Source organism: Podarcis muralis, chromosome Z (assembly GCF_964188315.1).
Source record: "Podarcis muralis chromosome Z, rPodMur119.hap1.1, whole genome shotgun sequence".
NCBI lineage: Eukaryota > Metazoa > Chordata > Lepidosauria > Squamata > Lacertidae > Podarcis > Podarcis muralis.
In genome coordinates, this window is record NC_135673.1 from 18,398,462 (window position 1) to 18,426,380 (window position 27,919).

The 27,919-nt window shown below is 47.7% G+C and overlaps 1 protein-coding gene across 1 annotated transcript; it reads left to right on the forward strand.

The window, feature by feature from the left end:
* AGPAT2 (1-acylglycerol-3-phosphate O-acyltransferase 2) lies at window positions 1–27,919 on the forward strand. Its single transcript, XM_028715310.2, has 6 exons — window positions 1–413; window positions 17,553–17,686; window positions 19,536–19,711; window positions 20,767–20,862; window positions 22,646–22,718; window positions 23,263–27,919. Exons 1-6 carry the CDS (start codon window positions 217–219, stop codon window positions 23,427–23,429), a joined length of 843 nt encoding a protein of 280 aa, XP_028571143.2. The 5' UTR covers window positions 1–216; the 3' UTR covers window positions 23,430–27,919.

Sequence of the window (27,919 nt, forward strand, 5' to 3'; positions counted from 1 at the left end):
ACGGGACGGGCCCGGCTGAGCCGCCTGGAGTTGCGTGCCGTCACTGCTGCTGCCACTGTCACCTTTCCTTCCGCGCCTACAACGTTTCGCGCTCCACTACGCGGCTCTCCCGGGCTGTGCGCTGCGTGGAATCCCGCCAGCTCCTCTCCACAGGACCCGCAAAAGGGGAGAGCGAGACTTTTTATTGCGGTCCCCCGGCGCCCTTTTGCGCGCAGGATGGAGAACCAAGGCGGGTGGCTCTTCTTCTGGGTGCCCCTCATGCTGGTTCTGGTGGCACTGGCGCTGGAGCTCAGCCCACGGGCCAAGTTCAAGGCGAAGATTGGCTTCTACTGCGTCCTCTGCGTGGTTGCCTCCACCTTCACCGCCCCCGTCTGCCTCCTATGGAACCGAGGAAGGACTGTCCACAACATGACGTGAGCTTGGAAGCTTCCCCGCTTCCCCGATCTCCTTTATTTATTTGGGGTGTTCTTTGCAATAGCAGCTGAGAGTTTGGGATACACACGCGCGAGCGCGCATCATAGCGGGTTGGACTAGATGATCCTTTGCGTCCTTTCCCATTCTACGATTCTGTGACATCCCTTCCACCGTTTCCTTTCCCGGGTCGGGATTCCTTTCCCACTCAGGGCGTGGAGCTCTGCGCGCGCTCGCAAGCTCTCCTCGTGCTTTTCTTTCACGGATGTTTAGCAGGCAGTTTGCAAAGTGTGGCAACGTTTGGAGGCTCACCTCTGCCAAGGGCAGGCTCCTTGTTTTCCCCACACACGTGTCTTAATACAAGTGATTGCTTTTTTAAAATTTATGTTTTGCCGCCCTTAAAATATTTGCAAAAATCCACAGAACGCGGCTCATGCAATGTCTTTGGAAGCCGTTTTCTCTGCTGCCTTCTAGCAAAACTCTTAATGCAAGCTTTCCGTTTTGGTGACTTGTGGAGCGAGCCTTTTCTGGAGGGAGAGTTTTCCTCCTCCGCTCTTCCGGGTTTGCAAGTCCTGCCTCTTCCTGGAGAGTAGAGAGCAAGCTAGGATAGGGAAATCTCGCTTTAAACCAGCGGTTCTGAACAGGTTGAGAAAGGCTGCTTTTGCTTTCCATTCTCTTAAGAAACCTTGATCCTTCACTTCCTCAAATCTCACGCGCACACACTTTACAAGAGCCCCAAATCTCACACCGGGGTGGGGGGTGGGGGGGCGGACTCTCTGTGCATAGTCTAGAGCAGCGCTTTTCAAACTTTTTCGGCCACCGCCCCCTTGCCTCCATAAACTCAACCCCAGCGCCTGCTACCCTATAAAAAGACATTGTTCAGAATTTTTTTGTTGGCATCCATCTGTCTCGAGAGACAGTGGAATGCGCCTCCGGGGGTGAAGTCAAAACTGCTGGAGAATCACGGTCCCAATAACAGACAATAACAGTAAAATTAAAAACAGCAACAATTAATTGAACATTTCCTCAAAATCCAATTAAAACTCTTTGGCTTAATTGGAGGAACTTGATCCAGTGATAGCAGCTTTTCAAAGTGTAATAGTTATTTACACCTTCAGCGCCACTCTGCCCCCCTCTTGTCTCTTAGTGCCCCCCAGGGAATCAGCCTCCTCCCGCCGCTGCCCTCCCCCCGCCATGTTACTGCACACTTTGGGAACCATTTGGTCAGGGTGTCTTTTTGCACCTCTGCTTCCCCTTGCTATTGCAAAAAAAACAACAACCCCAAGAACAAAATATGCAGCTGGCTGCTCAGAAGACTGCCCCCCTCTAGACTTGGGAAAATTGTGCACACCCACCCAGCTATGACAGTTGTCTCCAGCATTCCTTCCTGACTCCAGTCTAAATTAAACCTGCCCAAAGCATTGATGCGTCATCTGTGTATGTTTAAAAAGTTCAGACCCTCCAAATGCCCCTATTTTCCAGTGACGTTCCTGGTTTAGAGAAGCCGTCCTGGTTTCCGATTTGATCCCAGATTGTCCCACTTTTCCTTAGGATGTCCCTAATTTCATTGGAGAAATGTTGGAGGGTATGGAGTTACCTGATCCCCAAGCCATCTGAAGGCAATCCTGTATAGGGAAGGTGTTGGTTTTTAAAAAAGTTTAATCTTTTATTACATTTCAAATATGTTGGAAGCTGCCCAGAGTGGCTGGGGCAACCCAGTAAGATGTGTGGGGTATATATAGTAAAATTATCATTCTGGAATGGGACGTCCCCATTTTCATCGGAGAAATGTTGGAGGGCATGAAAGTTGCTTTCTGGCTTGCATATGCACCACATATTTAGAGCATATTTCCACCCACCCACCCACCCCTGAAGAATCCTGGGAACTGTAGTTTAAAGGTGTTGGAAATTGAAGTCTTGTGAAATATAGTTCCCACAATTCTTTTGTTGAGGGGTGTTTTTAAATGTACAGTATAGCATGAATTCAGCCTTTTTATAATACTAATAATTTATTATTTATACCCCGCCCATCTGGCTGGGTTTCCACAGCCACTCTGGGGAATTTAAAAAATTTTAAAAGTGGAGATGTGAGTTTGGACTAGCTTCTTACTATTATTCTCTCTCTCTCCTCTTAAAAAAAAGTAGACTGAGATCTCATTTCTCTTCCCTTATTAGTTTAGCATAATCCAATGAAACATTAATGAAATCGCCAGCATCTACTTTGCAGGCAGTTTCTTTAAAAAAAAATAATCAGCATGTCACCCAACATCTTCAGAGGTGTTTTATCCAACAATATCTCCTTAGAGATATTCTCATTGGAATTAAAGGGCTTGACTGATTTGGGTCCATTAGTGTCAATGGACCTATTATTTAACGTGTTTATATTTATACCTGCTTCCTCCCAAGGTGGTATGCAAAGCAGCTCATCGCATTCAAAAGCAACATTCTAAAATACAATTATACAATAATTATACTACATCAAAGTTGGACCACAACTCCATTGCTTTTCTATCCCCTGCACCCACTTTAGTTTTGGAAGCCAGCTTGTGCTACACAGAACGGGGGTCGCAGTTCCCCCTTCCATGAACTTGATTTCTTTCTCTGCAAGAGATCCATGATACATTTCCCCCTAATTAAATGATGTTGCGTAGTGGCTGGTCTAAGGGAGCTGCAGCAAAGATAATGAGCTGCTATTTTGAATCAACTCTAATTACAGCACTCTTGCTATGTGTGGCTTCTAGAATCAGGCCCTGCCTGGCAGGTGGCAGGTCACAGTCTGGATTTCCACAGCATATTTTTTTTAAACACATGCTAGTATCCATACTGCTGAATAACCAACCGCAAAAATATTACGGCAATTTAAATATTGCCATTATTTTGCATGAAATAACTGGGTCCTGTATTTCCATTTCAGAGAGAGTGAGAGTGTTGGGTGGGTGTTTTAATGCAATAGTGCGAGTTGAGGTGTCTTCGTCTGGCTGCACATACTGACTTCTGAGCAAGCAGAGATCAGCATTCCAGACCCACCCAAATTTTACTTCTTTATATGCTTCAGGGCATCTAGGTCTGTTGAAAGGGGTGAGAAGAAGATAACCTCTCTTTGTGGACCTTCGCTTCCTTGGGTGATCAAGGGACACAACTTGAATTATTTCAAGCATCTAGCCCTCATGGTTACTGAGATAATCTTGAAATTCATGCAACAGCCTTTTAATTATTATTTTAAAGCCCCAATTAACTTGCATTTCAACTGGTTTTGATGTTGGCTTTATTGGGACATTTCAGAATTTAATGTGCAGAAGTTCAGAGGTTGGGCATTGGAACAAAGCCACTCCTGTCAATCATGTGTCATGAAGTGATTGCTAATTGTTCTGCTGGTGTGTTTGCAGAAAATGTGTGTGTGCATTCCCTTTACTGCAACTGGAAATATATTGCACCAACATGGCTGTTCTCCAAACATGTGTACCAAAGTGTTTCTATGCAATAGACACACATATTCCTCTTGTAAACAGTGTAGGAGAAATATAGTAAAGTGGTACCTTAGTACTCAAACTTAATCTGTTCCGGAAGTCCATTCCAAAACCAAGGCGCACTTTTCCATAGAAGGTAATGCAAAACTGATTAATCCGTTCCAGACTTTTAAAAACAACTCCTAAAACAGCAATTTAGCATGAATTTTACTACTGAGACCGTTGATCCGTAAAATGAAAGTAATAATCAATGTACTGTACTGTAAAATAAATAAGATAGTATTGTAGATGATGAAAATTTAAAAAAATTCAAATCTGTACTGATGATAGTCATTGTTTGGATGGGGGCTTTTATCCATTTCCGCAGTCACACAGTCAATCAATCCATCAGAACTGGGTTCCACACAGTCACAAAACTAAATTAACCCAAAAAGCCTCAAAAACAAAAATGCAAAATAAATAGCAAAAACAAAAGCGCCAAACTTAATCCGTTCCGGAAGTCTGTTTGACTTCCGAAATGTTCAAAAACCAAGGCGCAGCTTATGATTGGTGCAGGCGCCCCCGAAACAATAGTCAACAGCCACACTGGACGTTCGGCTTCCAAAAAACGATCGAAAACACTTCTGGGTTTTCAGCATTTGGGAACCAAGGCGTTTAAGAACCAGGGTACCACTGTATTAAATAAAAGACCTCTTTATTTAAAGTTTCTTTAAACACTTTTCCTGAAATGCCCTACATGGGAACATGGGCCTAGTCTGGATTTTTGTTGAAACGGCAGGCCTTTTGTTTTCTGGGGGGCAGAACCTCAGTTAGCTATGTATTTTTATTGATTTTGGAGGGGCAGCTGCCTCCCCCCCGGCTGCACTCATGGGTGGGAAAACTGAGCTGGTGTGAAAGGGAACCTCAGTTCCACCCCCACCATCCGCCATGCCAACTGTTTTCTCTCATCCAGAATTGTGTGTCCCTTTCCCTGGTGGATACAATACACAGAAATGACTGCCTTAACAGTATTAAGTTCAGGGTCTAAATTAACTTGAGCTGCACCACCACCAGTTTCATGGTGTAGTCCTCCCCAGTGCGCTCTGCCTAGCCACCCCCCACCCCGCCCCCCAAAACCTGTGGTCACTTTTGTCTCTCCCCCTCAAGCAAAAATAAATGGCCGGGTTGTGAGTGGGGCATGGGATGTGGGTGTCAGAATTCCCCTTTCACACCCCTTTCCTCCTTTCTTGTGTTGCTCCACACCCTGACAGACTGGAATTGTTTGGGTCGCATGAGGTATTCAGAGGTGTGTGGGCTCCAAACACACCTCTCTCTCTCTCTCTCTCTCTCTCTCTCTCTCTCTCTCTCTCTCTCTCTCCCTCTCTCTCTCTCCCTCTCTCTCTCTCCCCCTCTGTGTATGTGTGTGTGTTTGTGTTGCTGTAATGATGTTTTCATGTCGAAAGCTTTATTTAAAGGAGGCAAGTTGAGGCAAGAATTTTGTTTAGCAGGGATGCCTGTGGAGAGGCCTGACACTTTGCCACACGGTCACTTATTTGCATGCTTTTTACAAGGACAACACCCACCACACAAAGGGCAAGAGGTGGGGAGCCTTTCTTTTGCGAGCCTCCCAGGTGCGCATTCCCTTACAGGTAACATTCCAGGGGCTACAGGCCATTTGTAGGTACAGCTGCACACAAGTTGGAGGGTTAGATATGGAGTTAGTCATGTGCAGAGTAAAGTAAAGCTAAAGGGACCCCTGACCATTAGGTCCAGTCGTGACCGACTCTGGGGTTGCTGCGCTCATCTCACTCTACTGGCCGAGGGAGCCGGCGTACAGCTTCTGGGTCATGTGGCCAGCATGACTAAGCCGCTTCTGGCGAACCAGAGCAGCGCACGGAAACGCCGTTTACCTTCCTGCCGGAGCGGTACCTATTTATCTACTTGCAGTTTGACGTGCTTTCGAACTGCTAGGTTGGCAGGACATGTGCAGAGTAGACCTGTTTAAATTTTTAAAATGTGGCCTGCAGACACCCCATGCCTTTGGAGTACATGGTTTCTTCCCCCAAAGAATCTTGGGAAGTGTATTTTTGCTCCCCAGGGAGCTACAGTTCCCAGTGCCTTTAACAAACTGCGGTGCCTATAACTCTTTGGGAAAAGCTGAGTGCTTTTAACTTTTTTATTTCATAAAATCTATACAGCGCTTCATGATTTAAGAAATAAAAACTTTAACACAGTTAACAACTGAGACAAAAGAACAAAATTATCAACAGGAAGAATTAACAATAATTTAAGACATTCGAAAAGTTAAAATAGCAATAGACTCACATCTGCTTTCTAAATAGCTGCATAGGCTTGTCTACATAAAATTGTTTTTTGCAGGTGCCGAAAAGAGTATAGCAAAGGCGCCTGACCAATATCCATAGGCAGGAAGTTCTGGGGGTTAGAAAAAAATTAAGTTCTGAGAGATGTGGGCTGGGGCTTATGTGTGATGTGTACCCAGCCTAACACTGGCATGTTAAATATAGGATAGATCTGCACCCTATATTTATCTATTTGGACTTCCCTCAATGAATCCTGGGAACTGCAATTCACCCTTCACAGAGCATCCTTAACCAACTGCAGCAGGGGCTGTACCTTGGAGCAGCAAACCTTCCCCTAAAAATGAAGATTCTTGTCATGGTTCTGAGTAAAGGGCTAAATTTAATAGGAACTTGCTACTTATATTTAACTTAGGAAGATTCCTTCTACTAAGTCAGACTCTTGGTCCACTGTCTACACTGGCTGACAGCAGCTTCACGAGGTGGCTTCCGGCAGGGAGTCTTTTTCCCAGACCTACCTGGAGGAGATCTGCTGGGTGTTGAACCCAGGACCTTCAGCAAGCAAAGCAAGTGATCTGCCACTGAGCTGCAGCCCTTCCTCATACATTTGGTGCCCTCCAGGTGTTTTGCACTAAAGCTCCCATCAGTCCCAGCCAGCAAGTCAAAGCCTTGAACAATTCAGCTAAACGCTTGTTTGCAGGGCCTGCATTAACAGCCTGTCCTAGAGATATTGGCTGGCTCTCCTAGTTTGGGGTCCTTCTGACACACGGGAACTCACTCAGATTGTCCAGCAAACAACTGGTTGCTCAACCAATCTGTTCCCCCCCCACACACACCCCTTACTGCCAGTCCTCACGTTCCCCTCCTAGCAGCTCTTCCCACAGGCCCAGCCAGATGAAGCCTGCAAAAGAAGGAGCAAAAGAAACATCCTAATGTGTGAGCATTAGCCCCAGAAGCCACTTAAAAAGGGATCAAGGATGCAGCGTGGCCCACATGCAGAGGGGCGGTGATCACACTTACTCATCCTCTTAGAGCCTATAAATAGAAATCCTAGAAGCACATTCACCAGGGGTGGCAGAGTTTATTTATTTGCAGGGCATAGTGAGTTCTGGCATCAAGCAAACACAAAGGCCATTAAACAACAAGAAATTTTAAAGTCCTATAGCAGCAGCTGGAAACTTCTAAGGCCACATGTGGCCCTCTCTGTCCAGCCTCCAGTGCTCTTTCCTTGACCACCCCTCTGCCCCCAACCCTCTCCCCATGGGCCCTGCTGCTCCTGGAGTACATGAGTGTGCTTGGAATGTGTCCTTGAGCTGTGACAACACTGCTGTCCTGCCTGAACTGAGACATGTCTATATCTGTATATCTATGTATAGAGCAACCTCTGGGGCTGCAGTTGATGAAACGCTACTCAGAGTAGACCAATGAAATTAGGGAAGGGATGTGGCTCTGTGGAAGAGCCCCTGCTCTGCATGCAGAAGGTTTTGGGTTCAATCCCCAGTGTCATCTTCAGGTAGGACTGGAGAGTTACTGCCAGTCAGTGTAGACAATATGGAACTGAAAGGCTCAATGGTCCAATGACTCAATAGAAAGCAGCTTCTTATGTGCCAGGTTCACACCAGAGGAAAAGACTCCTGTTCGTTATCAACCAGGGTTCCAGAACAGCCTCAGAACTTAACAGTGTGGTTCTGGTTTTGCAGTTCTGGGGTTGCACACTTTTTGCAGCAGCCAGATGCCAGGCCGAATAGCGAGAGGCCAGTGGGTCAGTTTTGGGGATACAGTTTGACATTAAATAAAAAGTAGTAGTAGTAGTAGTAGTAGTAGTAGTAGTAGTAGTAGTAGTAGTAGTAGTAATGTTGTTTGTTATACAACCTTGGTTATACAACCAAGGGGTTGACCTGACCCAGGTAGGCTACCCTGGCCAGTAGGTCACCTCCAGAAGGGATTGATCTACTCCTGTGCCACAATTTAGTGGCTAGTGTGGTTCTTTGGAGCAGGTTCTCTGGCCTCCTTGGTCATCAAATATCCCTGCCCTGAGATTTATATAAACTGCAAAGGGGGTTAATCTGGCCTTGCCCACAAAGGCTGTGATCTAGCTAACTTTGGATTCCAAGAGCCAGGACTGGGTTTGTGTATAAGGCTATGCACACACTGCAAATTTAAAGCAACCCACCCAACCCCCTTAAAAGGAAAAAAAAGAATCCTGGGAACTGGAACTCTGTGAAAGGTAAAACAAAGTCCCCAGGGCTCTTTGAGGGAAAGCCATGTGCTTCAGATGTTTGGTATGTACACTCAACCAATGGAAGGGAGCCTGTTTTGTTGGCTGGTTCTTGTTTTACAATAACCTTGTTAAGTTTATATTGCTCCTTATTCCTTCCTAGAATGGAGCGGCTCCCCTTTGAAGAAAGTTTGCAGCAATGGGGACTTTTTAATTTAAAGAAAGCCTTTCTTTGCACAGCACATAGTTAAACTATACTTCCACAGGAGGCAGTAACAGACACCAACCTAGACGGCTTTAAAAAAGGATTATACAAATACATAAAGGAGGAGAGGGCTAATGAGGGCTACTGGCCATAATGGCTGTTCTCTGCCTCCATAGGTGCTTCTGAATACCAGTTCCTGGAAATCACAGGAGAGGAGAGAGATCTTGTGCTTGAATCCTGTTTGCTGGTTTCCCCTTTGGGGTATCAGGTTGGTCACTGTAAGAACAGGGCACTGATCCAGCTGGTGGTTTGAAAGATCGAATAATAATAATAATAATAATAATAATAATAATAATAATAATAATAAATTTTATTTATACCCCGCCGCCAAAGCCGGGCTCAGGGCAGCTAACAGCATTAAAATTTCAGTAAAAACATAATGGGGGGGGGGCACCAATTTAAAATACAGGTTAAAATGCAATTTAAAATGCAGCCTCATTTTAAAAGTAGCCCATAGATCAAAACCATAAGAGGAGGGAAACATAAGGGTCAGACTGAGTCCAAACCAAAGGCCAGGTGCAACAGCTCTGTCTTGCAGGCCCTGTGGAAAGGTCAAGTCCCGCAGGGCCCTAGTCTCTTGTGACAGAGCATTCCACCAAGTTGGGGCCGGTACTGAAAAGGCCCTGGGCCTGGTTGAGACCAATCTAACCACCTTGCGACCTGTTGTCATTTGTGGACCTTAAGGTCCTCCGCGGGGCATACCAGGAGAGGCAGTCCCATATAAAGTGATTCAAGGCTGCATATATGCGTCTTCTGCGTCAGCCCTTCCAATTTTATTCTCACAACAACCCTATGCGGTAGGTTGAGTTGAGAGTGAGAGGGGTTGCCTCAGACTTCATGGCACCTGGGCCTCCCTTTGTGCTGATGCTATGAATAAAGTGTGGAATTTTCATATGGGCCTTTTCTGAGGAATCTTCAAAGTCCTTAGGGGTGCATGACCAAGTTGTGTGGCAGTGCTGGCTACTCCTGTTTTTCAGAGAATTTGGTGCCTTGAATCAGGCTTACTGTATGAATTTATGGTTGAGGCCTTGTCAGAATGAGGCCACCCACACAGGCAAGAATAAGGAAACAAAACAAAAAAAGGCATTCTACATACCTAGGGACGCTTTTGCCTTTTATTTTTTTAACTGTTTTCTTGGGGGGGGGGTGGATTTCCTGGTGCAGCCGACATCTGTGTCATGAGGAAAATGTTGCAATGCTTTCTGATAGGGCTGTGGTGGTGGTGGAGCTGAGTGTAACATCATGACCCTATCGTCATTTCAGTCCTGGGTGAGGGTTCGAGATGCTGTAATCAGAGAGTGACTAAAAATCATGACATGAGGAGGTCAGAGGAAGTTGACTGTTGCAAAAACGCCGTGTTCCTTTTCGACAAACACTGTTTCCTGTGTGCAAAGTCTGTCTCTGTGTGTGTAAGGTTGTGTGAGTGAAGGGGGAGGAGGGAGAGGTGGAAGGCAGCAAGTCTGCTCTGGACTCGCCCCTGGCACAAAGAGAGGCTGCCTTAGACTGAGTCAGTCCATCTAATTCAGTGTCACCATCACCAACACTGACTGGCAGCAGCACTGGCTTTCCAAGGTTTTAGATTGGAGACATTCCCAGCCCTACCTTGATATTCCCAGAGGGATTGAACCTGGGCCCTTTGCATGCAGAGCAGGTGCTCCATCTCTGAACCCTGGTCCTTCCTCCTGGACAGAAGGTTGCCATAGAGCAGGGGTCAGTGAACTTTTTCAGCTGGGGGGCCGGTCCACTGTCCCTCAGACCTTGGGGGGGGGGGGCTGGACTATATTTTGAAGAAGAAAAAATGAACGAATTCCTATGCCCCACAAAAAACCCAGAGATGCATTTTAAATAAAAGGACACATTCTACTCATGTAAAAACATGCTGATTCCCAGACCGTAGGTGGACCGGATTTAGAAGGCGATTGGGCCGGATCCAGCCCCCAGGCCTTAGTTTGCCTACTACCTCCAGTGTTTCTAATGCTTTGGGGTGGCTAACAACTGTGAAGCGAGGGCAGAAATTTTAGCAGTGCTTTACAGTGGTACCTCGGGTTACATACGCTTCAGATTACAGACCCCACTAACCCAGAAATAGTACCTCGGGTTAAGAACTTTGCTTCAGGATGAGAACAGAAATTGTGCTCTGGCGGCGTGGCGGCAGCGGGAAGCCCCATTAGCTAAAGTGGTGCTTCAGGTTAAGAACAGTTTCAGGTTAAGAACGGACCTCCGGAACGAATTAAGTACTTAACCCGAGGTACCACTGTATTTATTTATTTTCCTCTGGCAACAGAAAAAAAGTTCGTTTCATAAGGTTGTTGTTAGGACTGGACGTCCTCCCATTAGATGAGGCTAGGTACAAACACAAGCATACCTGCAACGGATCCTGGAAGTCCATTTTGTCCTTGGTTGTGCTTTTACTGTACTAGGCTACGTGTGGATTTAAGATGATCCTTGGTGGATCAGGCCTAAGGGGATCTTAGAGTAGTCCAGGACCCTGGGCCCAATAAATTCCCTATGCAAATTACTCTAATTTGCACATGAAGATTTCCCAGGAAATTCACATCACCTGATTAAGAACATAAGGAGAGCCAGTTGGATCAGGCCAATGGCCCATCAGGCCCAGCATCCTGTCCTCACAGTGGCCAACAAGATGCCCCCAATAGGAAACCTGCAAGCAGTTGGCACGAGGGCACTCTCCTCTCCTGTGGTCTCCAGAAACTGGCATTCGTAAGCGTTACTGCCTCTAACTGTGTATGCAGAGCATTGACCTCAGGGTTAGTAGGCACTGAACACCTCATCTCCTCCATGAATTCATCCAATTCTCTTTTAAAGCCATACAGGTTTGGCGGCCATCAGGGCCTCTTGGTCCTGGCCCACTAATGAGGCTGTGGGAGACACCCACCTTCAATGACAGATGCCCAGGGAAGTGGCACCCACCTTGCCTCTGTCTCAGTGGAGAAGCGTCACCCTCAAGTGGCACAAATTTCTGGAGAGGTCTCTTTTATATATTGCGAGATCTCATGGAGCACGTGAGACTTCACAAGACTTTGGCGGTATCTTGCAAGATGATATCTTGCAAGACAGATGTCAGATGTCAGAATCTGGATTCAAGAAATTGGATACATGGGCCCAAACTGACAGGAGCTCCACTTGCTCAACTGCTTTGAAGCGTGAGGGAAAAGCAGCCAGGCCAGTTTCTGGGGACGCAGCATTGTTGCTGATGAGTTAATTTGCTACAGAGCATCTAAGGGAGGAAAGGCGGTTCCAAACCCCAAAGCACCATGTATATTTCATGACTAAAAAAATTCCTTCCAGAAGCACCTTAGAGACCAACTAAGTTTGTTATTGGTATGAGCTTCCGTGTGCATGCACACTTCTTCAGATACAGGTTTACTACACCTATCAGCTAATCACCCATTCCCACCACCCTTCTGAGTAATACCCCTCCCCACCCTCTCACTATATACAGTGGTACCTCGGGTTACAGACGCTTCAGGTTACACACTCCGCTAACACAGAAATAGTGCTTCAGGTTAAGAACTTTGCTTCAGGATAAGAACAGAAATCAGGCTCCGGTGGCCCGGCGGCAGCAGGAGACCCCATTAGCTAAAGTGGTGCTTCATGTTAAGAACAGTTTCAGGTTAAGAACAGACCTCCAGAACGAATTAAGTACTTAACCCGAGGTACCACTGTATAAAGGTCTGGTGACTTCTGTTTCAGTGTATCTGAAGAAGTGTGCATGCACACAAAAGCTCACACCAATAACAAACTTAGTTGGTCTCTAAGGTGCTACTGGAAGGAGATTTTTAATTTTGTTTCGACTACGGCAGACCAACATGGCTACCTACCTGTAACTATTTCATGACTGTTTATTAAGTTTCTGTCCTAGGATATAAGAAAGGTAGTCTCTCTAGCAAAAGATCACCCCCAGTGAGCTTCAGGACTGAGTTGGGAGGGATTTGAACCCTGGTCTCCGTCAGGGCCTAGTCCTCATTTAATCCCCACAACGACCCTGTGAGGTAGGTTATGCCGAGAGAGTTACTGGCCCCCAAGGTCACACCCATGACCTTTGTGACCAAATGGATGGATTTAAACCCTGGTTTCTCCCAGGGCATAAGGACGTGGGTGGCCTCTTGGGCTTGCCAATCAGAAGGTCGGCAGTTTGAATCCCCGCGACTGGGTGAGCTCCCATTGTTCAGTCCCAGCTCCTGTCAACCTAGCAGTTCACAAGCATGCCAGAAAGTTCAAGTAGATAAATAGGTACTGCTCCGGCAGGAAGGTAAACGGTGTTTCCTTGCTCTGCTCTAATTTCGGTGTTCCATTGCACCAGAAGCGGCTTAGTCATGCTGGCCACATGACCTGGAAAAAACTGTGGACAAACACCTGCTCCCTCAACCTGTAAAGCGAGATGAGTGCCACAACACCAGGGTCGTCTGTGACTGGACTGAACTGTCAGGGGTCCTTTACCTTTACCTTTTGTCTCCCAGGGCACCCTAACAACTATACTCCAACACACTACAGAGGCAACAAGCCGTTCTGGGCTTTTGAAGCTGGAAGGTGGGGCAAGTTACACATTATCCCAAGAGTGCACACACTAGCTGGAACACTCATCCACCACTCATCTGCTCTCACCTGAGAGAGGGCAGGGTCCACTCCACTGCTCTCGTGTGCCCAGGGAGGAGTTCCCTGGAGAGAAGCCAAGTGCAGAAAGGAAGAAGCTTGGTGCCTTGTGAACCAAACAACTGAGGACCTCCCTGTACTCAGTGGCAAAGCACTTCATGCTGGTCAGTGTAGACACAATACTGTGCTAGATGGACCAAGGGTTTGACTCAGTATAAGGCAGCTTCCTAGGGATGTGGCTGGCGCTGTGGTCTAAACCACTGAGCCTCTTAGGCTTGCTGACAAAGCTCCCATTGCTCTGTCCCAGCTCCTGCCAACCTATCAGTTCGAAAGCACGCCAGTTCAAGTAGGTAAAGAGATACTGCTGTGGCGGGAAGGTAAATGGCGTTTCCATGCGCTCTGGCACTCATCATGGTGTTGCGTTGCACCAGAAGCGGTTTAGTCATCCTGGCTACATGACCCGGAAAGCTGTCCGTGCACAAACGCCAGCTTCCTTGGCCTGAAAGCGAGATGAGCGCCGCAACCCCATAGTTGCCTTTGACTGGACTTAACCATCTAGGGGTCCTTTGCCTTTACCAATGCAGCTTCCTATGTTCATCATCATCGCCATTATCAATATGTTCCTGTATAATTCAGCTCCTTATTGAGAACCATGACGACTTGCTTGTTCTTTTTAGGGGAAGGGCTACAGCTTGATGGAAGCACATCTGCTTTGCATCTCCTAGGTTCAATCCCAAAGGCAATTACAATGCAGCAATAATTTGTGTTGTCATGATTCAACACAAATCCAGCTGTTGAGGGGTGTCTGGGGTGTTGGGGAGGTGTAGTACCACTGGTGGGGGACATGCTGTGCTCCTTCCAGGTATAGTCTGTCCACCTTGGGTCCCCACCCTGCACTCAGCTCTCACCTGTGGCCCCTAGAAGCTGTCAGCATGCAACAGCAGCTTCAACTGGCCAGCTAAACCAGGCGAGGAACTTCCCCTGCATGTGAAGACAGCCTGCGGTGGACAAGACCAATAGTGGGTCCAATGGTCAAGAAGGTTTGAAGGGAGACCATTAGGAGAAGGAAAATTCTGATCTTATACCTTTGCTGCCTTGCGGGACATCTTCTGGGAAAGAGAAGACTAAGCAGTAAACCCTACACAATTCCAGAGTGAAGTCTGTGGGACGGTTGGGTGGCACCTTGTATGCCTCCTTTGGGCAACTCCTTCAGCCTGGTGCCAAACATATAGCTCTGGCAACTACCAGGTGGCTTTAAGAGAGGATTGTGGAGGGAGACAAGACTATCAATGGCTACTTGACATGATGGCTATGCTCTACTGGAGGCAAGATGCCTCTGGACACCAGTTGCTGGCAATCACAAGCGGAGAGTTTCTGCTGTTGCGTTCCTGCTTGTGATCTTCCCATTGGAGGCATTTTGCTGACAACTGTGAAAAGACAACATTGGATGAGATGGGCCTTTGGTTCAATCAGCAGGACTCTGTCCATGGAGGACTACTGTGCTTGCAGGCCTTCCATCCCCAGGGGCAGTCTAGCTCAGAAGGGCAGTTGCCGGGAGGTACAGGTGGGGAGAGTTGCTGTTTCATTCGTGTCCTGCTTGGCGACTTCCCTTTGCAGTACCTGGTTGGCCACTTTGAGGACAGAAAGGTGGACTAGATGGGCCATTGGCCAGATCCAGCAGGCTCTTCTTGTCTTCTTAAGGTGGGTGGTGTAGATTTCCTGGGAAATTTTCATGTGCAAATTAGAGTGATTTGCATAGTGAATTTATTGGGGTTACTAAACTTTAAGCTTACTGAGATCATCTGGTTGACTGTTGCTAGTTCTCTTGCAAGTTGCAGAGGCCAAGCTGGCCTCCATTAACATCACAGAATTGAAGAGTTGGAGGGAAACAGAGGGTCATCTAGTCCAAACTCCTGCAGTGTCAGGAGTTGGCCATTTATTTTCTCTGCTCCCATGTTGTGCAGAACAGTCTTCCAGCAGAGATTCATCAGGCACCCTCACTTTTGACTTTCAGGCATCTTAGTTTTGTTCTGTTTTTATGCTGTCCTTTTATATTTTTTGTTGGGGAGGTCAGTCTGGATGATGCCCCAAGTCCCTTCTGATTCTGGGGGCCTGTGCCCAGTGAGGGTTAGAATCTAATGGAGGAGGTTGCTGAACAGGTCAGACAAGTTTCTTTGTAAGAACTTAGCTCAGAGGTTTTCAACCTTTTTGTGTCCATGGCTCCCTTGACCAACTACATTCTTTCTGCGGCTCCCCTGTGGGGAAACATGCTCTTAGCCTCAGAAGCTGTTATGCCACCCCTTGCCGGCAGCCCCTCACCCCCTTTTGAACACCCTCCCTTGTGTTCACTTGGCTTCCTCTCCTTTCCCCCCTACTTGGGAGTCTTCTGGGCAGCAGCTGCAGCCGCCCCAGTCTCAAAACCGCCAAAGGAGACTTGGCAACTGTGAATGTGAGGCTTGCACCTTACTCACCTTGGGTGGCAGCAGTGGGCACCACCGGGCCTGCCTGCCAAGCCTCCCACTTGTCTGCCCATTCCCAACAGCCAGGGCTGACAGGCTGGCTGGCTGGGCTCCCTCACCCACTTGCTTGCTTACTCCAAGGCAGCCTCAACTCCTGGCCAGCCCCAGAGGCCCCATTCACCTGTGGAGCTTATAGCCAGGGCTGCTGCAGCAAACAGCCACACAAGTCTTTGGGAGGCAGAGGTGCAAGAGGGCATCAGAGGAGGAAGGGGAGGGACAGAGGGCAGTGTTGCCTGCGGCACCCCTGACCATCATTCAAGGCACCCCAGGGTACCACGGCACACTGGTTGAAAATCCTTGCCTTTGCTGGCCACATACACATTCTCATCAGCATCCCCAAAGAATGAGCCAGGTTGCAAGAACTACAACTAAGCGATGGGGACCTCCAGACTAATGGGGGGGGGGGGAGTGAGCTTTCCTCCACCCCTTTCACCTACTTGCAAGGGGGAAACAAGAGCCAGAGAGGTGTGTTATGAGCTGAGCTGGAAGCAGCCTGGAAGCTGGAGACACAGAGACCTGCTTGCCCTGTGCTGGATCCAAAGCTATGACTAATGGAAAAGCAAGATTTGTTGGTGCAATTATTATTATTATTATTATTATTATTATTATTATTATTATTATTCGTACCCCACCTACTCTGGGTGGCTTCCAACAAAGATTAAAAACACATTAAAATGACACACATTAAAAACTTCCCTGAACAGGGCTGCCTTCAGATGTCTTCTAAATGTCAGGTAGTTGTTTATCTCTTTGACATCTGATGGGAGGGCGTTCCACAGGGCAGTGCCATTACCAAGAAGGCCCTCTGCCTGGTTCCCTGTAGCTTTGCTTCTCGCAGTGAGGGAACCGCCAGAAGGCCTTCAGCGCTGGACCACAGCGTCTGGGCAGAACGATGGGGGTGGAGACGCTCCTTCAGGTATTACTGGGCCAAGGCCATTTAGGGCTTTAAAGGTCAACACCAACACTTTGAATTGTGCTCGGAAACGTACTGAGAACCAATGTAGGTCTTTCAAGACCGGTGTTATGTGGTCTCGGCGGCCGCCCCCAGTCACCAGTCTAGCTGCCACATTCTGAATTAGTTGTAGTTTCCGGGTCACCTTCAAAGGTAGCCCCACATAGAGCGCATTGCAGTAGTCCAAGCGGGAGATAACTAGAGCATGCACCACTCTGGCGAGAAAGTCCGCAGGCAGGTAGGGTCTCAGCCTGCGTACCAGATGGAGCTGGTAGACATCTGCCCTGGATACAGAATTGACCTGTGCCTCCATGGACAGCTGTGAGTCCAAAATGACTCCTAGGCTTCACACCTGGTCCTTCAGGGGCACAGTTGCCCCATTCAGGACCAGGGAGTCCTCCACACCAGCCTGCCCCCTGTACCCCAAGAACAGTACTTCTGTCTTGTCAGGATTCAACCTCAATCCATTAGCCGCCATCCATCTTCCAACCACCTCCAGGCACTCACACAGGACCATCACCGCCTTCACTGGTTCTGGTAATGCTATGAGCCCCTCCATCCTATGCTCAGGTTGTGCGTATGTGTAAAAAGAATCACATATCCTGAAGACACCGCAGCGTCCACTGACCTTCATTCCAAGGAAACCAAACCCAGGGTCAAGCACTTGGAATCCCTGGAGTCTCCCACTATTTGGCGATTGGGGTGGCATGTAACGATTTTTTCCTCAAGTAGCCAGTCGCTTTTCATGTGATTTTATTTGTTTAAAATGCTCCCGTTACCTGACCTCTCATTTCCTCTCCTGCCTACAGGATCATCAAAAATGTTGTCCGGAGCTTCAAGTACTTATATGGGCTGAGGTTTGAGAAGAAGGGCCTAGAGCACTTCGAGGTCGAGGGGCCCTGCGTCATCGTTTCGAACCATCAAAGCATCTTGGACATGATAGGTGAGAATAGCCAGAAGAAGCTTCCCCTTGACCCAGCACTCAAAACTGGTTCACGTGATGATGACATTTTCCCAGAGTAGAACAGAAATACAGAATATAAAATGCAACATAATTTGTATAAACATGAACAGCTAAGTGAGGCAGCAGTAACTAAACAACAACAACAACCAGTGCTCACCTAGCCCAGAATATAAAATACAGTTCATTGCACAGGCTGCCTGAAACATGGTATTCAGAGCCTTTTTTAAAGAGTTGTTTGTGGTGATGTTCAAGAGGTTAACAGGCAACGAATAGCAATGAACTACAAAGCTGTGGAACCACCACTAAAAAGGTACCCTCTCTCTAGAATCCCCACCAATTTCACTACCCGAAGGCAGAGGGCAAATGACTAGGGCCAACATTTCCAATCTTTAATGTGCAGGCAGGTTGAAATGGGTACAAATGGCCTTCCAAATACCGGTAATTGTTGTCCCAAAGCATTTTGGGCTTTAAAGAATTACACACACACAAAAACCACAGTGCTTTGAATTGGGCACCTAAGCACACCAACCAGCAATACAATGGAGATGATAAAGGCATTTTGAAGTCTGGTGGCTGCCTTTAAAACCATCTGAAGTCTCTGAGCCATCTATAAGGGCAGCCCCATACAGTGCTCATTACAGAAGTTAAGCCTAGATCTAATTAGAACACAGATGGCTGCAGCTAGGTCCACTGTAAGACATTTTTAAAAATATATATTAGTTGACTGAATATCTGTTGGCTGCTCAAGCACAGATGTCTAAAGATTAAATCAGGGCAGGGAACCCTTTTTAACTTGAGGGCTGCATTCTATTAGAAACCCATAAAGGGGTCGCATGCTGGTGGGGGGTGGAGCCATAGACTAGGACCTGAGTGTTACAGCAGATGTGACTCTTAACCTTTTGTCCAGTGAATCCTGCGAAAGTTGGAAGTTTCGACAAAAGGACACCCTGCACATCTCTCCATCTTCTAAATTTAGATCAGGGGTTGGAAACCTAAGGCCCATGGGTCGGTAGCGGCCCACAGGGCTTGTCTAACAGACCCATGGCAACCCCTGCCACCCCCCAGCCCACTCTTACTGGCACAGCACAGGGACTGACTTCTGGGTTGATGGCGCCTGTGTGCATGTGCACAGGTGCTCCTCTGACCTGGATGTGCACCAGAAATAGTGTGTGTGCACGGGCACTCCCCTGACCCAGAAGAGCGCACGTGCACACACGCTCCAGCCCATCCTCCGATGTACAGAACATGGACCGGCCCATCATCTGGTAACCTTGCCAACCCCTGGTTTAGATCCTATCAAAGCATCAACATAGTTTTGAAAGAGGCGCAAAGTTTATCCTGTTTGTTTGCTTGCTTGCTTGCTTGCTTGCTTGCTTGCTTGCTTGCTTGCTTGCTTGCTTGTTGTTACCTGCCCTTCACCCCAAGGCCCCAGGACGAGTTACAAAATTAAAACAGTTTAAAACAACATACAACTATAAAAATGAAGTGGGTCCTTATGCAGGAAGAGGACCCTCTGTGTTAACCTCAGCACCCAAGAGGGTCTGTAGGGAAGGAGGGGGTCTTTCAGGTATTTGGATCCTGAGTTGCTTTAGGTCTTTGAACACTAAAGTGAGCACCTTGAATTGGGCCCAGAAATGAACTGGTGATTGGTAACTCTCTCACCAGCCCTGTAAGGTAGGTCAGGCACCAGCGGTGTCTTCTCTGTCCAAATCTAACACTCTTGCCCTGTGTTGCCGCAATGGGGACTCCCTGATAAGGGAAAGGGAAAGGATACGTACTGGACCACAGAGCAGAACTCAGCATCCCGCCTGCTCTCCTATCCCTTTAGGCTTGATGGAGATCCTCCCAGAACGCTGCGTCCAGATCGCGAAGCGGGAGCTCCTCTACTTCGGCACCGTGGGCCTCATCATGTACCTGGGTGGTGTCATCTTCATCAACCGGAAGAGAACCAGCAACGCCAAGACCGTGATGGCCGGAGTGGGCCAAGCCATGATGAAAGACAATGTGAGTTGCAGGCAGGAGGTGGGCTGCAAATATGTTTGCATGTGCACGCACTTGAGAATTGCACTGTGGCATTTCATCTCCAGTAGTTTTATCCAGTGGTTTTATCCTAAAATGCCACTGATCAACTCAATGAAACCTGCAAAGTATTACCTGTGTATATCAGTCACTTGTGAGAAGGACAGTTATCCTTTATTTCATTGTATTTAAACTGTGGCATCTTAAACTCAAGCGTTGGGTCCCAGGTGGCGTCCTGCAATGAGCACATGCAATGACACACAGGGTGGTCCTTCTGACTAGGTAAAGGTAAAGGTACCCCTGCCCGTACGGGCCAGTCGTGTCCGACTCTGGAGTTGCGCGCCCATCTCACTTAAGAGGCCGGGGGCCAGCGCTGTCCTTCTGACTATTCTTCATTTATTCTTCCATGGATATCCCTCTCCCTGCCCCCCAAGGAGCTCAAGATGGCGTACATGGTTCCCCCTTCTGCTCATTTAATCTCCACAGTGACCCTGTGAGGGAGGCTAGGCTGAGAGGCAGTGACTGGCAGCCAAAGTACCTCCAGTGAGCTTCACTGCCAAGTGAGGAGTTGAACCCTGGCGTCTCCCAGGTCCTAGCCCACATTTAATCCCCGCAGCAGCCCTGTGAGGTAGATTAGACCGAGAGACAATAACTGGCCCAACGTCACACCCAGTGAGCTTCATGGCTGAGTGAGGATTTGAACCATGGTCTCCCAGGTGCTAGTCTGACACTCTAACCACACTCGCTTTATAGGACATCATCTCAGTCATCCTAACAACAATCCTGCAGGGTGGGCCAGAATTATTTCTTGCCTCCCATCTTGTAGCAGATGGTAGACAGAGGGATATTACTCTCTTAAGACAAAGTGAAGTGAATTCATAGGAGACACAAGGTTTGAACCAAAGCTCTGAGAAGCTGAAGTCCTTCTAAGCATCGTGGCAGAGTGGGGGTTTGAACCCTGGCCTCTCAGGTCATGATCTAGCACTCTAACCACTAGGACACACTGTCGGACTTTGAGAGTTGTATGTGTCTTTCTACAGGTCAAGGTGTGGATCTACCCAGAGGGTACCAGGAATGGGAACGGGGAGTTGCTGCCGTTCAAGAAGGGAGCTTTTCATCTTGCCATTCAGACACAGGTAACCAACGGATTTGTTCATGCAAAGCATGCACAGTGGTTAGAGACCCCACCCCATCTTTATTCAGCATTTTGTACTTGTTTAAGGGGTGGTTACAAGCAAACAGAGACTCATCCTGATTTGCTTGTGTTTAGTATTTACATACCTTCCCATTAATCATTAGTTTACCACACTTTAAAGGTAAAGGGACCCCTGACCGTTAGGTCCAGTCACAGACAACTCTGGGGTTGCGGCGCTCATCTCACTTTACTGGCTAAGGGAGCTGACATTTGTCCGCCATCAGTTTTTCTGGGTCATGTGGCATCATGACTAAGCCACTTCTGGCGCAACGGAACACTGAAACCAGAGCAGCGCATGGAAATGCCATTTACCTTTCCGCCAGAGCGGTACCTGTTTATCTACTTTCACTTTTTGGTGTGCTTTTGAACTGCTAGGTTGGCAGGAGTTGGGACAGAGCAATGAGAGCTCATCCTGTCTTCGGGATTCAAACCACCAACCTTCCAATCAGCAAGCCCTAGGCTCAGTGGTTTAGACCACAGTGACACCCTTAAACCCCCTTTAAACCATTAAACCCCCTTTCATTGCATGAAATTTGGAAGGCAATGGAAGAGTGCGCCTTTGTGGGTGAAGTCAAACTTTTGGAGGGTTACAGTGCCGGCTGTAGCTGTAGAGACCGATGCAGGAGAGACATGTTTCGTTGCAGCATGTTGTTGCAACAACATGGTTGTTATGCTGCAGGTGCAGCGTGGCATTTCTTCTCTGTGGTCATCCCAGAAGTCATTTCTCCTCTGCTGGTCACTGATATGGATGCACAACTTGTCTGTCTCTAGGCACTGCTGTCATCTGCATGGGATTAATGTTGCCAGCCTTCATGCCATGTTTGTAGACATCTTTGTAATGTGGAGTTGGTCTGCCTGCAGGCCTGGTGCCTGAAGCCAGCTCCCCAAGAGAGCATGCCTTTGGGGATCCCCAAGGACGTGCATGAACCAAATGTTCCAGTACATGCAGTGGAATCACCCCCATGAAATAGTGACAGACAGAGGCCAGCCCATTATATGAAGCCCAAAAGAAGGTCCTGAGTGCAGCAGTCCTCCTCTGCCGTTATTCCTCAGCAACAGAGGTAGACTGCCTCTGAGCATGGAGGCTCCATTTTCAGCTATCATGAGCCAATAGCTCATTTAATCCAGCATCCTATTCTCAGAGTGGCCAACCAGATGGCTATATGGGAAACACACAAGCAGGACAAGCAACAACAACTCACACCTCCAACAGTTTCCAGCAACTGTTATTCAGAAACATTGCTGCCCCCAACTGTGGAAATGAAGCATAGCCTTTATGGCTGCTAGTGCCCTTCCATAGCCCTCTCCTCCAGTCATTTGTCTAATCCTCTCTTAAAGGCATCTGTGCTGATGACATTGCTGCCACTTCCATAGTGTAACTCTTTGTGCACTTTGTGGAGAAGGACTTTCTTTTCTCATTCAGTTTTATTGGATGTTCTCTCATTCAGAGGGAGTGAGGAATAGCTTTTCTCTATCCACTTTCTCCACGCCAGGCATCATTTTGTAAACTTCTATCATGTCGCCTCTTACTTGCTTTTAATTGCACTGCTGTTGCATCAGTGTCACCTTGCAGAAGATACCCATTCCAAAATCTGTGAACCCAGAGGGATCCTAGGGCCAAAAGTGGGGTATAAATCCTTTTTTAATATGCATGCAGTAGCAACAACAGCAGATCTCTTTGAGGTCAGTTGCTAACCATCCTCCATGCCTTCTCTTGTCTCCAGGTCCCAGTAATTCCTGTGGTGTATTCCTCCTTCTTATCATTTTACAATTCGGAGAAGAATCTCTTTACATCAGGTATGGTAGTGGCTGGTCTGCAAACTGTCCTCTTCCCAGACCCTGTGCATTATTTTTAAAAGGAGAGGTCTGCCTGGTGGTCTGGACCCTTGCACAAAATAGCCAATATTCCAAAGCCCTTTCAGGGTTAATTCAGGGGGGTTGCTGTCACTGGAGGCTGCCTCATTGACAGGGACTTCTTGGTGTTGGCTCCCCGTTTGTGTAATGCCCTCCCTGGCAAGGTGTGTCTGTATCTCTCACTACTGATTTCCAGGAAGAATGTTTAAACATTCCCAGTTATCCAGACACTTGATGGCGTTTTTTAATGTGGCAGCACCTGCACATTGGAACTCCCCGCCTGTTGCTGCCATTTTTAAGCTGGTTTTAGTGTATTGTTATCTTAACTATTTGGAAGTCTTAAATTATTGTTTTTTTCTCATCGATAATTTAGTTATTTTATCTTTTTTTGCAACCTCTTTGTTTTTGTTTTTTGATTTTTTTTACAGTCAAGTGATGTATAAATTTGACAGAATAAATACATAAATGATTTATTTACCCTCACCAGGCAAAATCCAGGTCGAAGTCTTGCCCCCCATCCCAACCCAGGGTCTGACTGCCATGGACGTTGACGACCTCACCAACAGATGTTACAGCAGCATGAGGGCGACCTTCCTCAGGCTGTCGGGGAGGCCCAGTGAAGTCAACGGAGAGGCATCCAGCCTTGCACAGTGACAACCTTTTGAAGGCCCCGGTGCCCTTTTGAAACGACCTGTTGCCAAAAACAAAACTTTGTGGTACTTCTTCTTTGCTTAGGATGGAGGGGGAAAGTTTGCAAACTCTTCCTCAAAGTCCTAGGGAAAGGGAGATGGGGAAGGGAACGCCTCTGCATATATCTATCATTATCATTCCTGTTCTCGTCTTCGGCTTCCCTTCCCCAGACCAGCCACCACCAACGCACAGATTAAACTCTCCAACTTGTTGCTGTGACCCTTCGGAGTTTTGGGGGGAAAGCCCCTTTGACTGTCCAAAATCCAGGCAGAAATGTGTTCATTTTTCTCTCCCTCTCTCCTCTGCTTACTTGAAAGGGCTTGGATCTCACCTGTTCAGCCCTTCCCTATGTTCTAGGGTTATTGTTCCTTCAGCCATGCCCCATCTCCATGGGGCTCTATGGGGCTCTAGGTCCCGCCTCCCCCCATCCCTTTGGAAGTTGAGAACAGTGTTAACAACTTTGCCTCAAGTTTGTATAACTGGACAGGGAATTATGAAATGATGTCTCTCAATACTGTGGAGGTTTTTCATTGCTTGGGGTATGTGTTTTCCACACACACATTCCTTAGACACGCAATTTCTCCCTTCCTGAATATCAGTGTACTTCCAACAGTCTGGGGCCCACTTCTCATTGGGTGGGAGCAATGTCCTGAAATGGGCTTCTGTACAGAAACAAGCAGTAATAACGGGAGGTGCTGGCTTTTTATCGTTTTAATCATATGTACTTTAGGGGATTTGGGTGCAGAGTTCCAGGATGGGTTGGAGGGGGAACCCCACCGAGGACGGTCTCTGTGAAACTCCAAGGATGGAGGGTCTCCATTGGAGCTGCAAAAACAGGCGACCTTAGCTTGTCCTTTTGTGTTGGTTCTGTTTTATGTTGTGGGTGGAGGGGAATGTCTCTGGGAAAGGGGTATTGGAGGTGGGAGAGCTTTGGGCTTCAAATTCCAGAGTTTCTGTTAACTTGGAAAGTCATCCTTGCTTTTTAACAGGGTTGGGGGACTCTGGATGTTGTCAGATTTCCATCTGCTCTAACCACAGTGATGGATGCTGGGAATTGTAGTCTCGTCAACATCTGAACAGCTACAGATGTTAGCCTTCCATGAGGTCAGGCCAAAGGCCCATCATTACGATGGGAAGCAAGTGACATCTCCCCATCTGTTGGGAGCTGTGGATGTCAAATGGATGTACGTGTCAGGGGAGTTTGGTAGCCAGAATGAAGCTCAAACTCACTCAAGAGCAGGGTAGTGTTTTCTTAAACATTTGGCTAAGTTCCCTGCACTGCCTGCCTTCTTTTGTTTAAAGGAAGGGAAACACTCCCAGTAAATTGCAATTGCAGGTGGATCCTGCAAAAATCTCACAGTTGCATTTTGCTTCAGGGGTGTGATCCCACAGCCAGCTTCTGTTGGCCAGGATCTTGTGATCTTGTGTAGGGTGATACTTCCAAAGGATTTGTTCCATTCTGTTTTTAGGGCACAATCTGGGCAAGCTCCACTATGCAGGTAGCTAACCCTGCTCACCCACCAGAGATTCTTGGGGCTTCCCATCAGCCAGCATGACCAGTGGTCAAAGACAACAATGATGGGAGTTCCACTCCAGCAAAATCTGGAGGGCCACAGGTGTTATTCGGCACTTCTTTCATACATAAGAAATGCCCACGAACTAGACTTGTTGGTGTTCTTTGGGGAGAGGGCCTTGTCATGTGAGTGTGTCCCTTTGGCCTGAGTTCGTGGCCTGCTTAGTTCACCATCTCTGGGCACAAATCATCAGTTTGGGTGTCGTCATAGGGGACAGGTGTGTGGTGAACTGGACTGGCTCGTCAGATGGGCAGGGATTGCTCAAGGTCATGCTATGTTTTAATGTTCTTAGACGGCAAGTTGGGGAAAGTTTGGCCACTGTTTTTGTTGAAAGGGCTGTGTGTGTACAGATTCACTCTGATTCCTAAAAGACCAGCTGCTCTTCAAGAGTGCCTGTAACAGGTGCGCCACCTTGGAGCAGATGTATTTTCTCCAAATGAAAAAATAAAATAAAATAATATTGTTAATAGCTATAGGATTTGAGAAACTGCAAAATCTCCCCAAGCACTTGAGAGCTTCTCTTTCAGCTGGGGAAAAACCCAAAGCATTAAGTGTGGGGCACAAGATCTGTAGACAGGTTGGCAGTGCGGGGGGGGGGGGGGCTTTTGCTCCTGTTAACATGGTGACTGGTGGGGCACTTCCTTCTGCACCATGAAGGGGGGCAGCCTGTGCCAACCTCCATGTTTCAGACTTCAAACACTTATTATCATCATCTCTGAAACTTGGCGACCTTGACTGAGAGCGGATGGGAGATGGCATCCCAACACCATCCAGAGGGTACCCGCCCCCACCCAGGCTGAGGGGGGTACCCTTCTCTATTTGGGTGTCATCAACCAGGACACAGTACCACCCTCCCACCCAAATACAACCCTGGGAATAATAATGGATTTTTGCTTAAAAGAAGGCACACACAGACTTTCCGAAGTTCTTTGTGTAAAGGGTGTCCTCAGCATGGACTTGAAGGGCCATCAGCAGGTCCTGATCCATGCTCAACCCTCTCTTCAGAGCAGGTGGGGCTTATCTCAGTTGCCCTCTTGTTCCACATATAAGGCAGGAATGCACTCAGGGAAAATAAGGGAAAATAAGCCCATAGGCCCTTGAGCAGAGCTGCCCCCTCACTCCAAGAACGGAAGGAGGCTTGAAACCCAAATTGCTTCTGGGGTGTGTTTGTATTACAAGACTTGTTCTAGTTTTACAAACATGTTTGCACAAAGGCAAGTTAGGCAAAAGCGTCCAGCCCAGGCAAAGTTTCTGTCTGGCCTGCTTTTTTGGCTCTCAGTTCCAAGTGATAATTTTGTTTCCAAGCCACAAATAGGAGGTGGCCATGGTCTCTCTCTTGCTTAGCGGCAGGTGAGCGGTGGAGTCTTCATCTCTGTGGTTGGGCATGGGCAGGGCAGTGTGGCACAGGGCACCCAGGTGCTGAAACTGCAAAACCCAGCAGATTCTCTGCAGCCTGCCTGCCTTTCAAAACAGCTGTGCCAGTTTCCACCAAGTTTGATTAATAACCCCACTCACGCTGGAGGAATAGGGAAAACTACTTCCACCTGCCTGCACCTTCCAGGTGTTGCTGGACTCTCAGCCCCCATCACCCTCTCTGGCTATGCCCATGGGACCAACGTCACTTCGGAGTTCAACTCTGATATTCCAGAGGGTGCCAAGTTGGGGAAGGCTGCAAGTAAGTCACACCCCGTGAAAGCATTTTTGGGTGGGAGGAAATAAAGGGCTGTATCCAGCATTAGTCCTAGACCAACTGAACAAACTTGATTTTCCATGGCTGTAGTTGGATAAAGCCTAGAGGTTTTCTCTGTTTCAAGTTAGGAGTGTGAGGTAAGATTAAAGACACAGGACCCCCCCCCCCCCAACTTGGGCAGCTGAGATGCTTTGGCACAGATGATGCAGTCCGCAAACTGGTACCTTTCAGATGCTGTTTGTTTCCCCCAACTCCCATGAGCCCTTCCCAGACTCCCATGGCAAATGTTCTGCAGTGGTGATTGGAGTTGCTGTTGAACACCTGGAGGGTACCATGTTGATGAGCAGCTGATGTGGCCAAACCTTCATAGTCCATTCTGAGGGCTTTCTGGCCATGGGTCAGAGTGGTTTTCTATCTTCCCCACTGTTTTTCCACGGAAAACCCACTCTATACTAGCTTCTATAGGAAATAACCATAAAGGTGTTGTCCTTTCCAGTAGCTCGATAACTTGTCCACACTATATAAACTACTTATACAGTCGTGCCTTGGTTGACGGAACGCCTTACGGCCCAAACATTTTGGCTCCCAAACACTGCAAACCCAGAAGTGAGTGTTCCGGTTTGCGAACGTTCTTTGGAACCCGAACGTCCGACGGGGCTTCCATGGCTTCCGATTGAGCGCAGGAAGCTCCTGCAGCCAATCGGAAGCCTCATGTTGGTTTTTGAACGTTTTCGGAAGTTGAACAGACTTCTGGAACAGATTCCATTCATCAACCAAGGTACAACTGTACCATGATTCAAAAGTCAAAGGAAACCAAATTGCTGTTTGCTGCATAAGGAGTGGGTTTTCCAGAGGGAAAGTAGCAAGACAAATCAAAGTGTGGGTCAGATCCATGTGTTTATGTACAGGAAGTGGCCAGGGATGGGGGGGCTGCCACCCTCTGACCACTTGTGTTAGGAAGACAAGATTAGGGACTAGCTGCTTGTTCCAGGCCAAACTGTTCCACTTCCAGGCTAAATATATTTTTTCCAGTGATCATTATGGGGGATGTTAATGGGGACCTCCTTGGACTGTGCAATCTGGGACACTGTGTTTGACCCTGGCTGCAGGACTGGGGCTGCGTTCATGCACAGATCCTCTACATGGGGGACAGGGAAAGAAATAAATGCCTCTAGCAATCAGTGACTGCA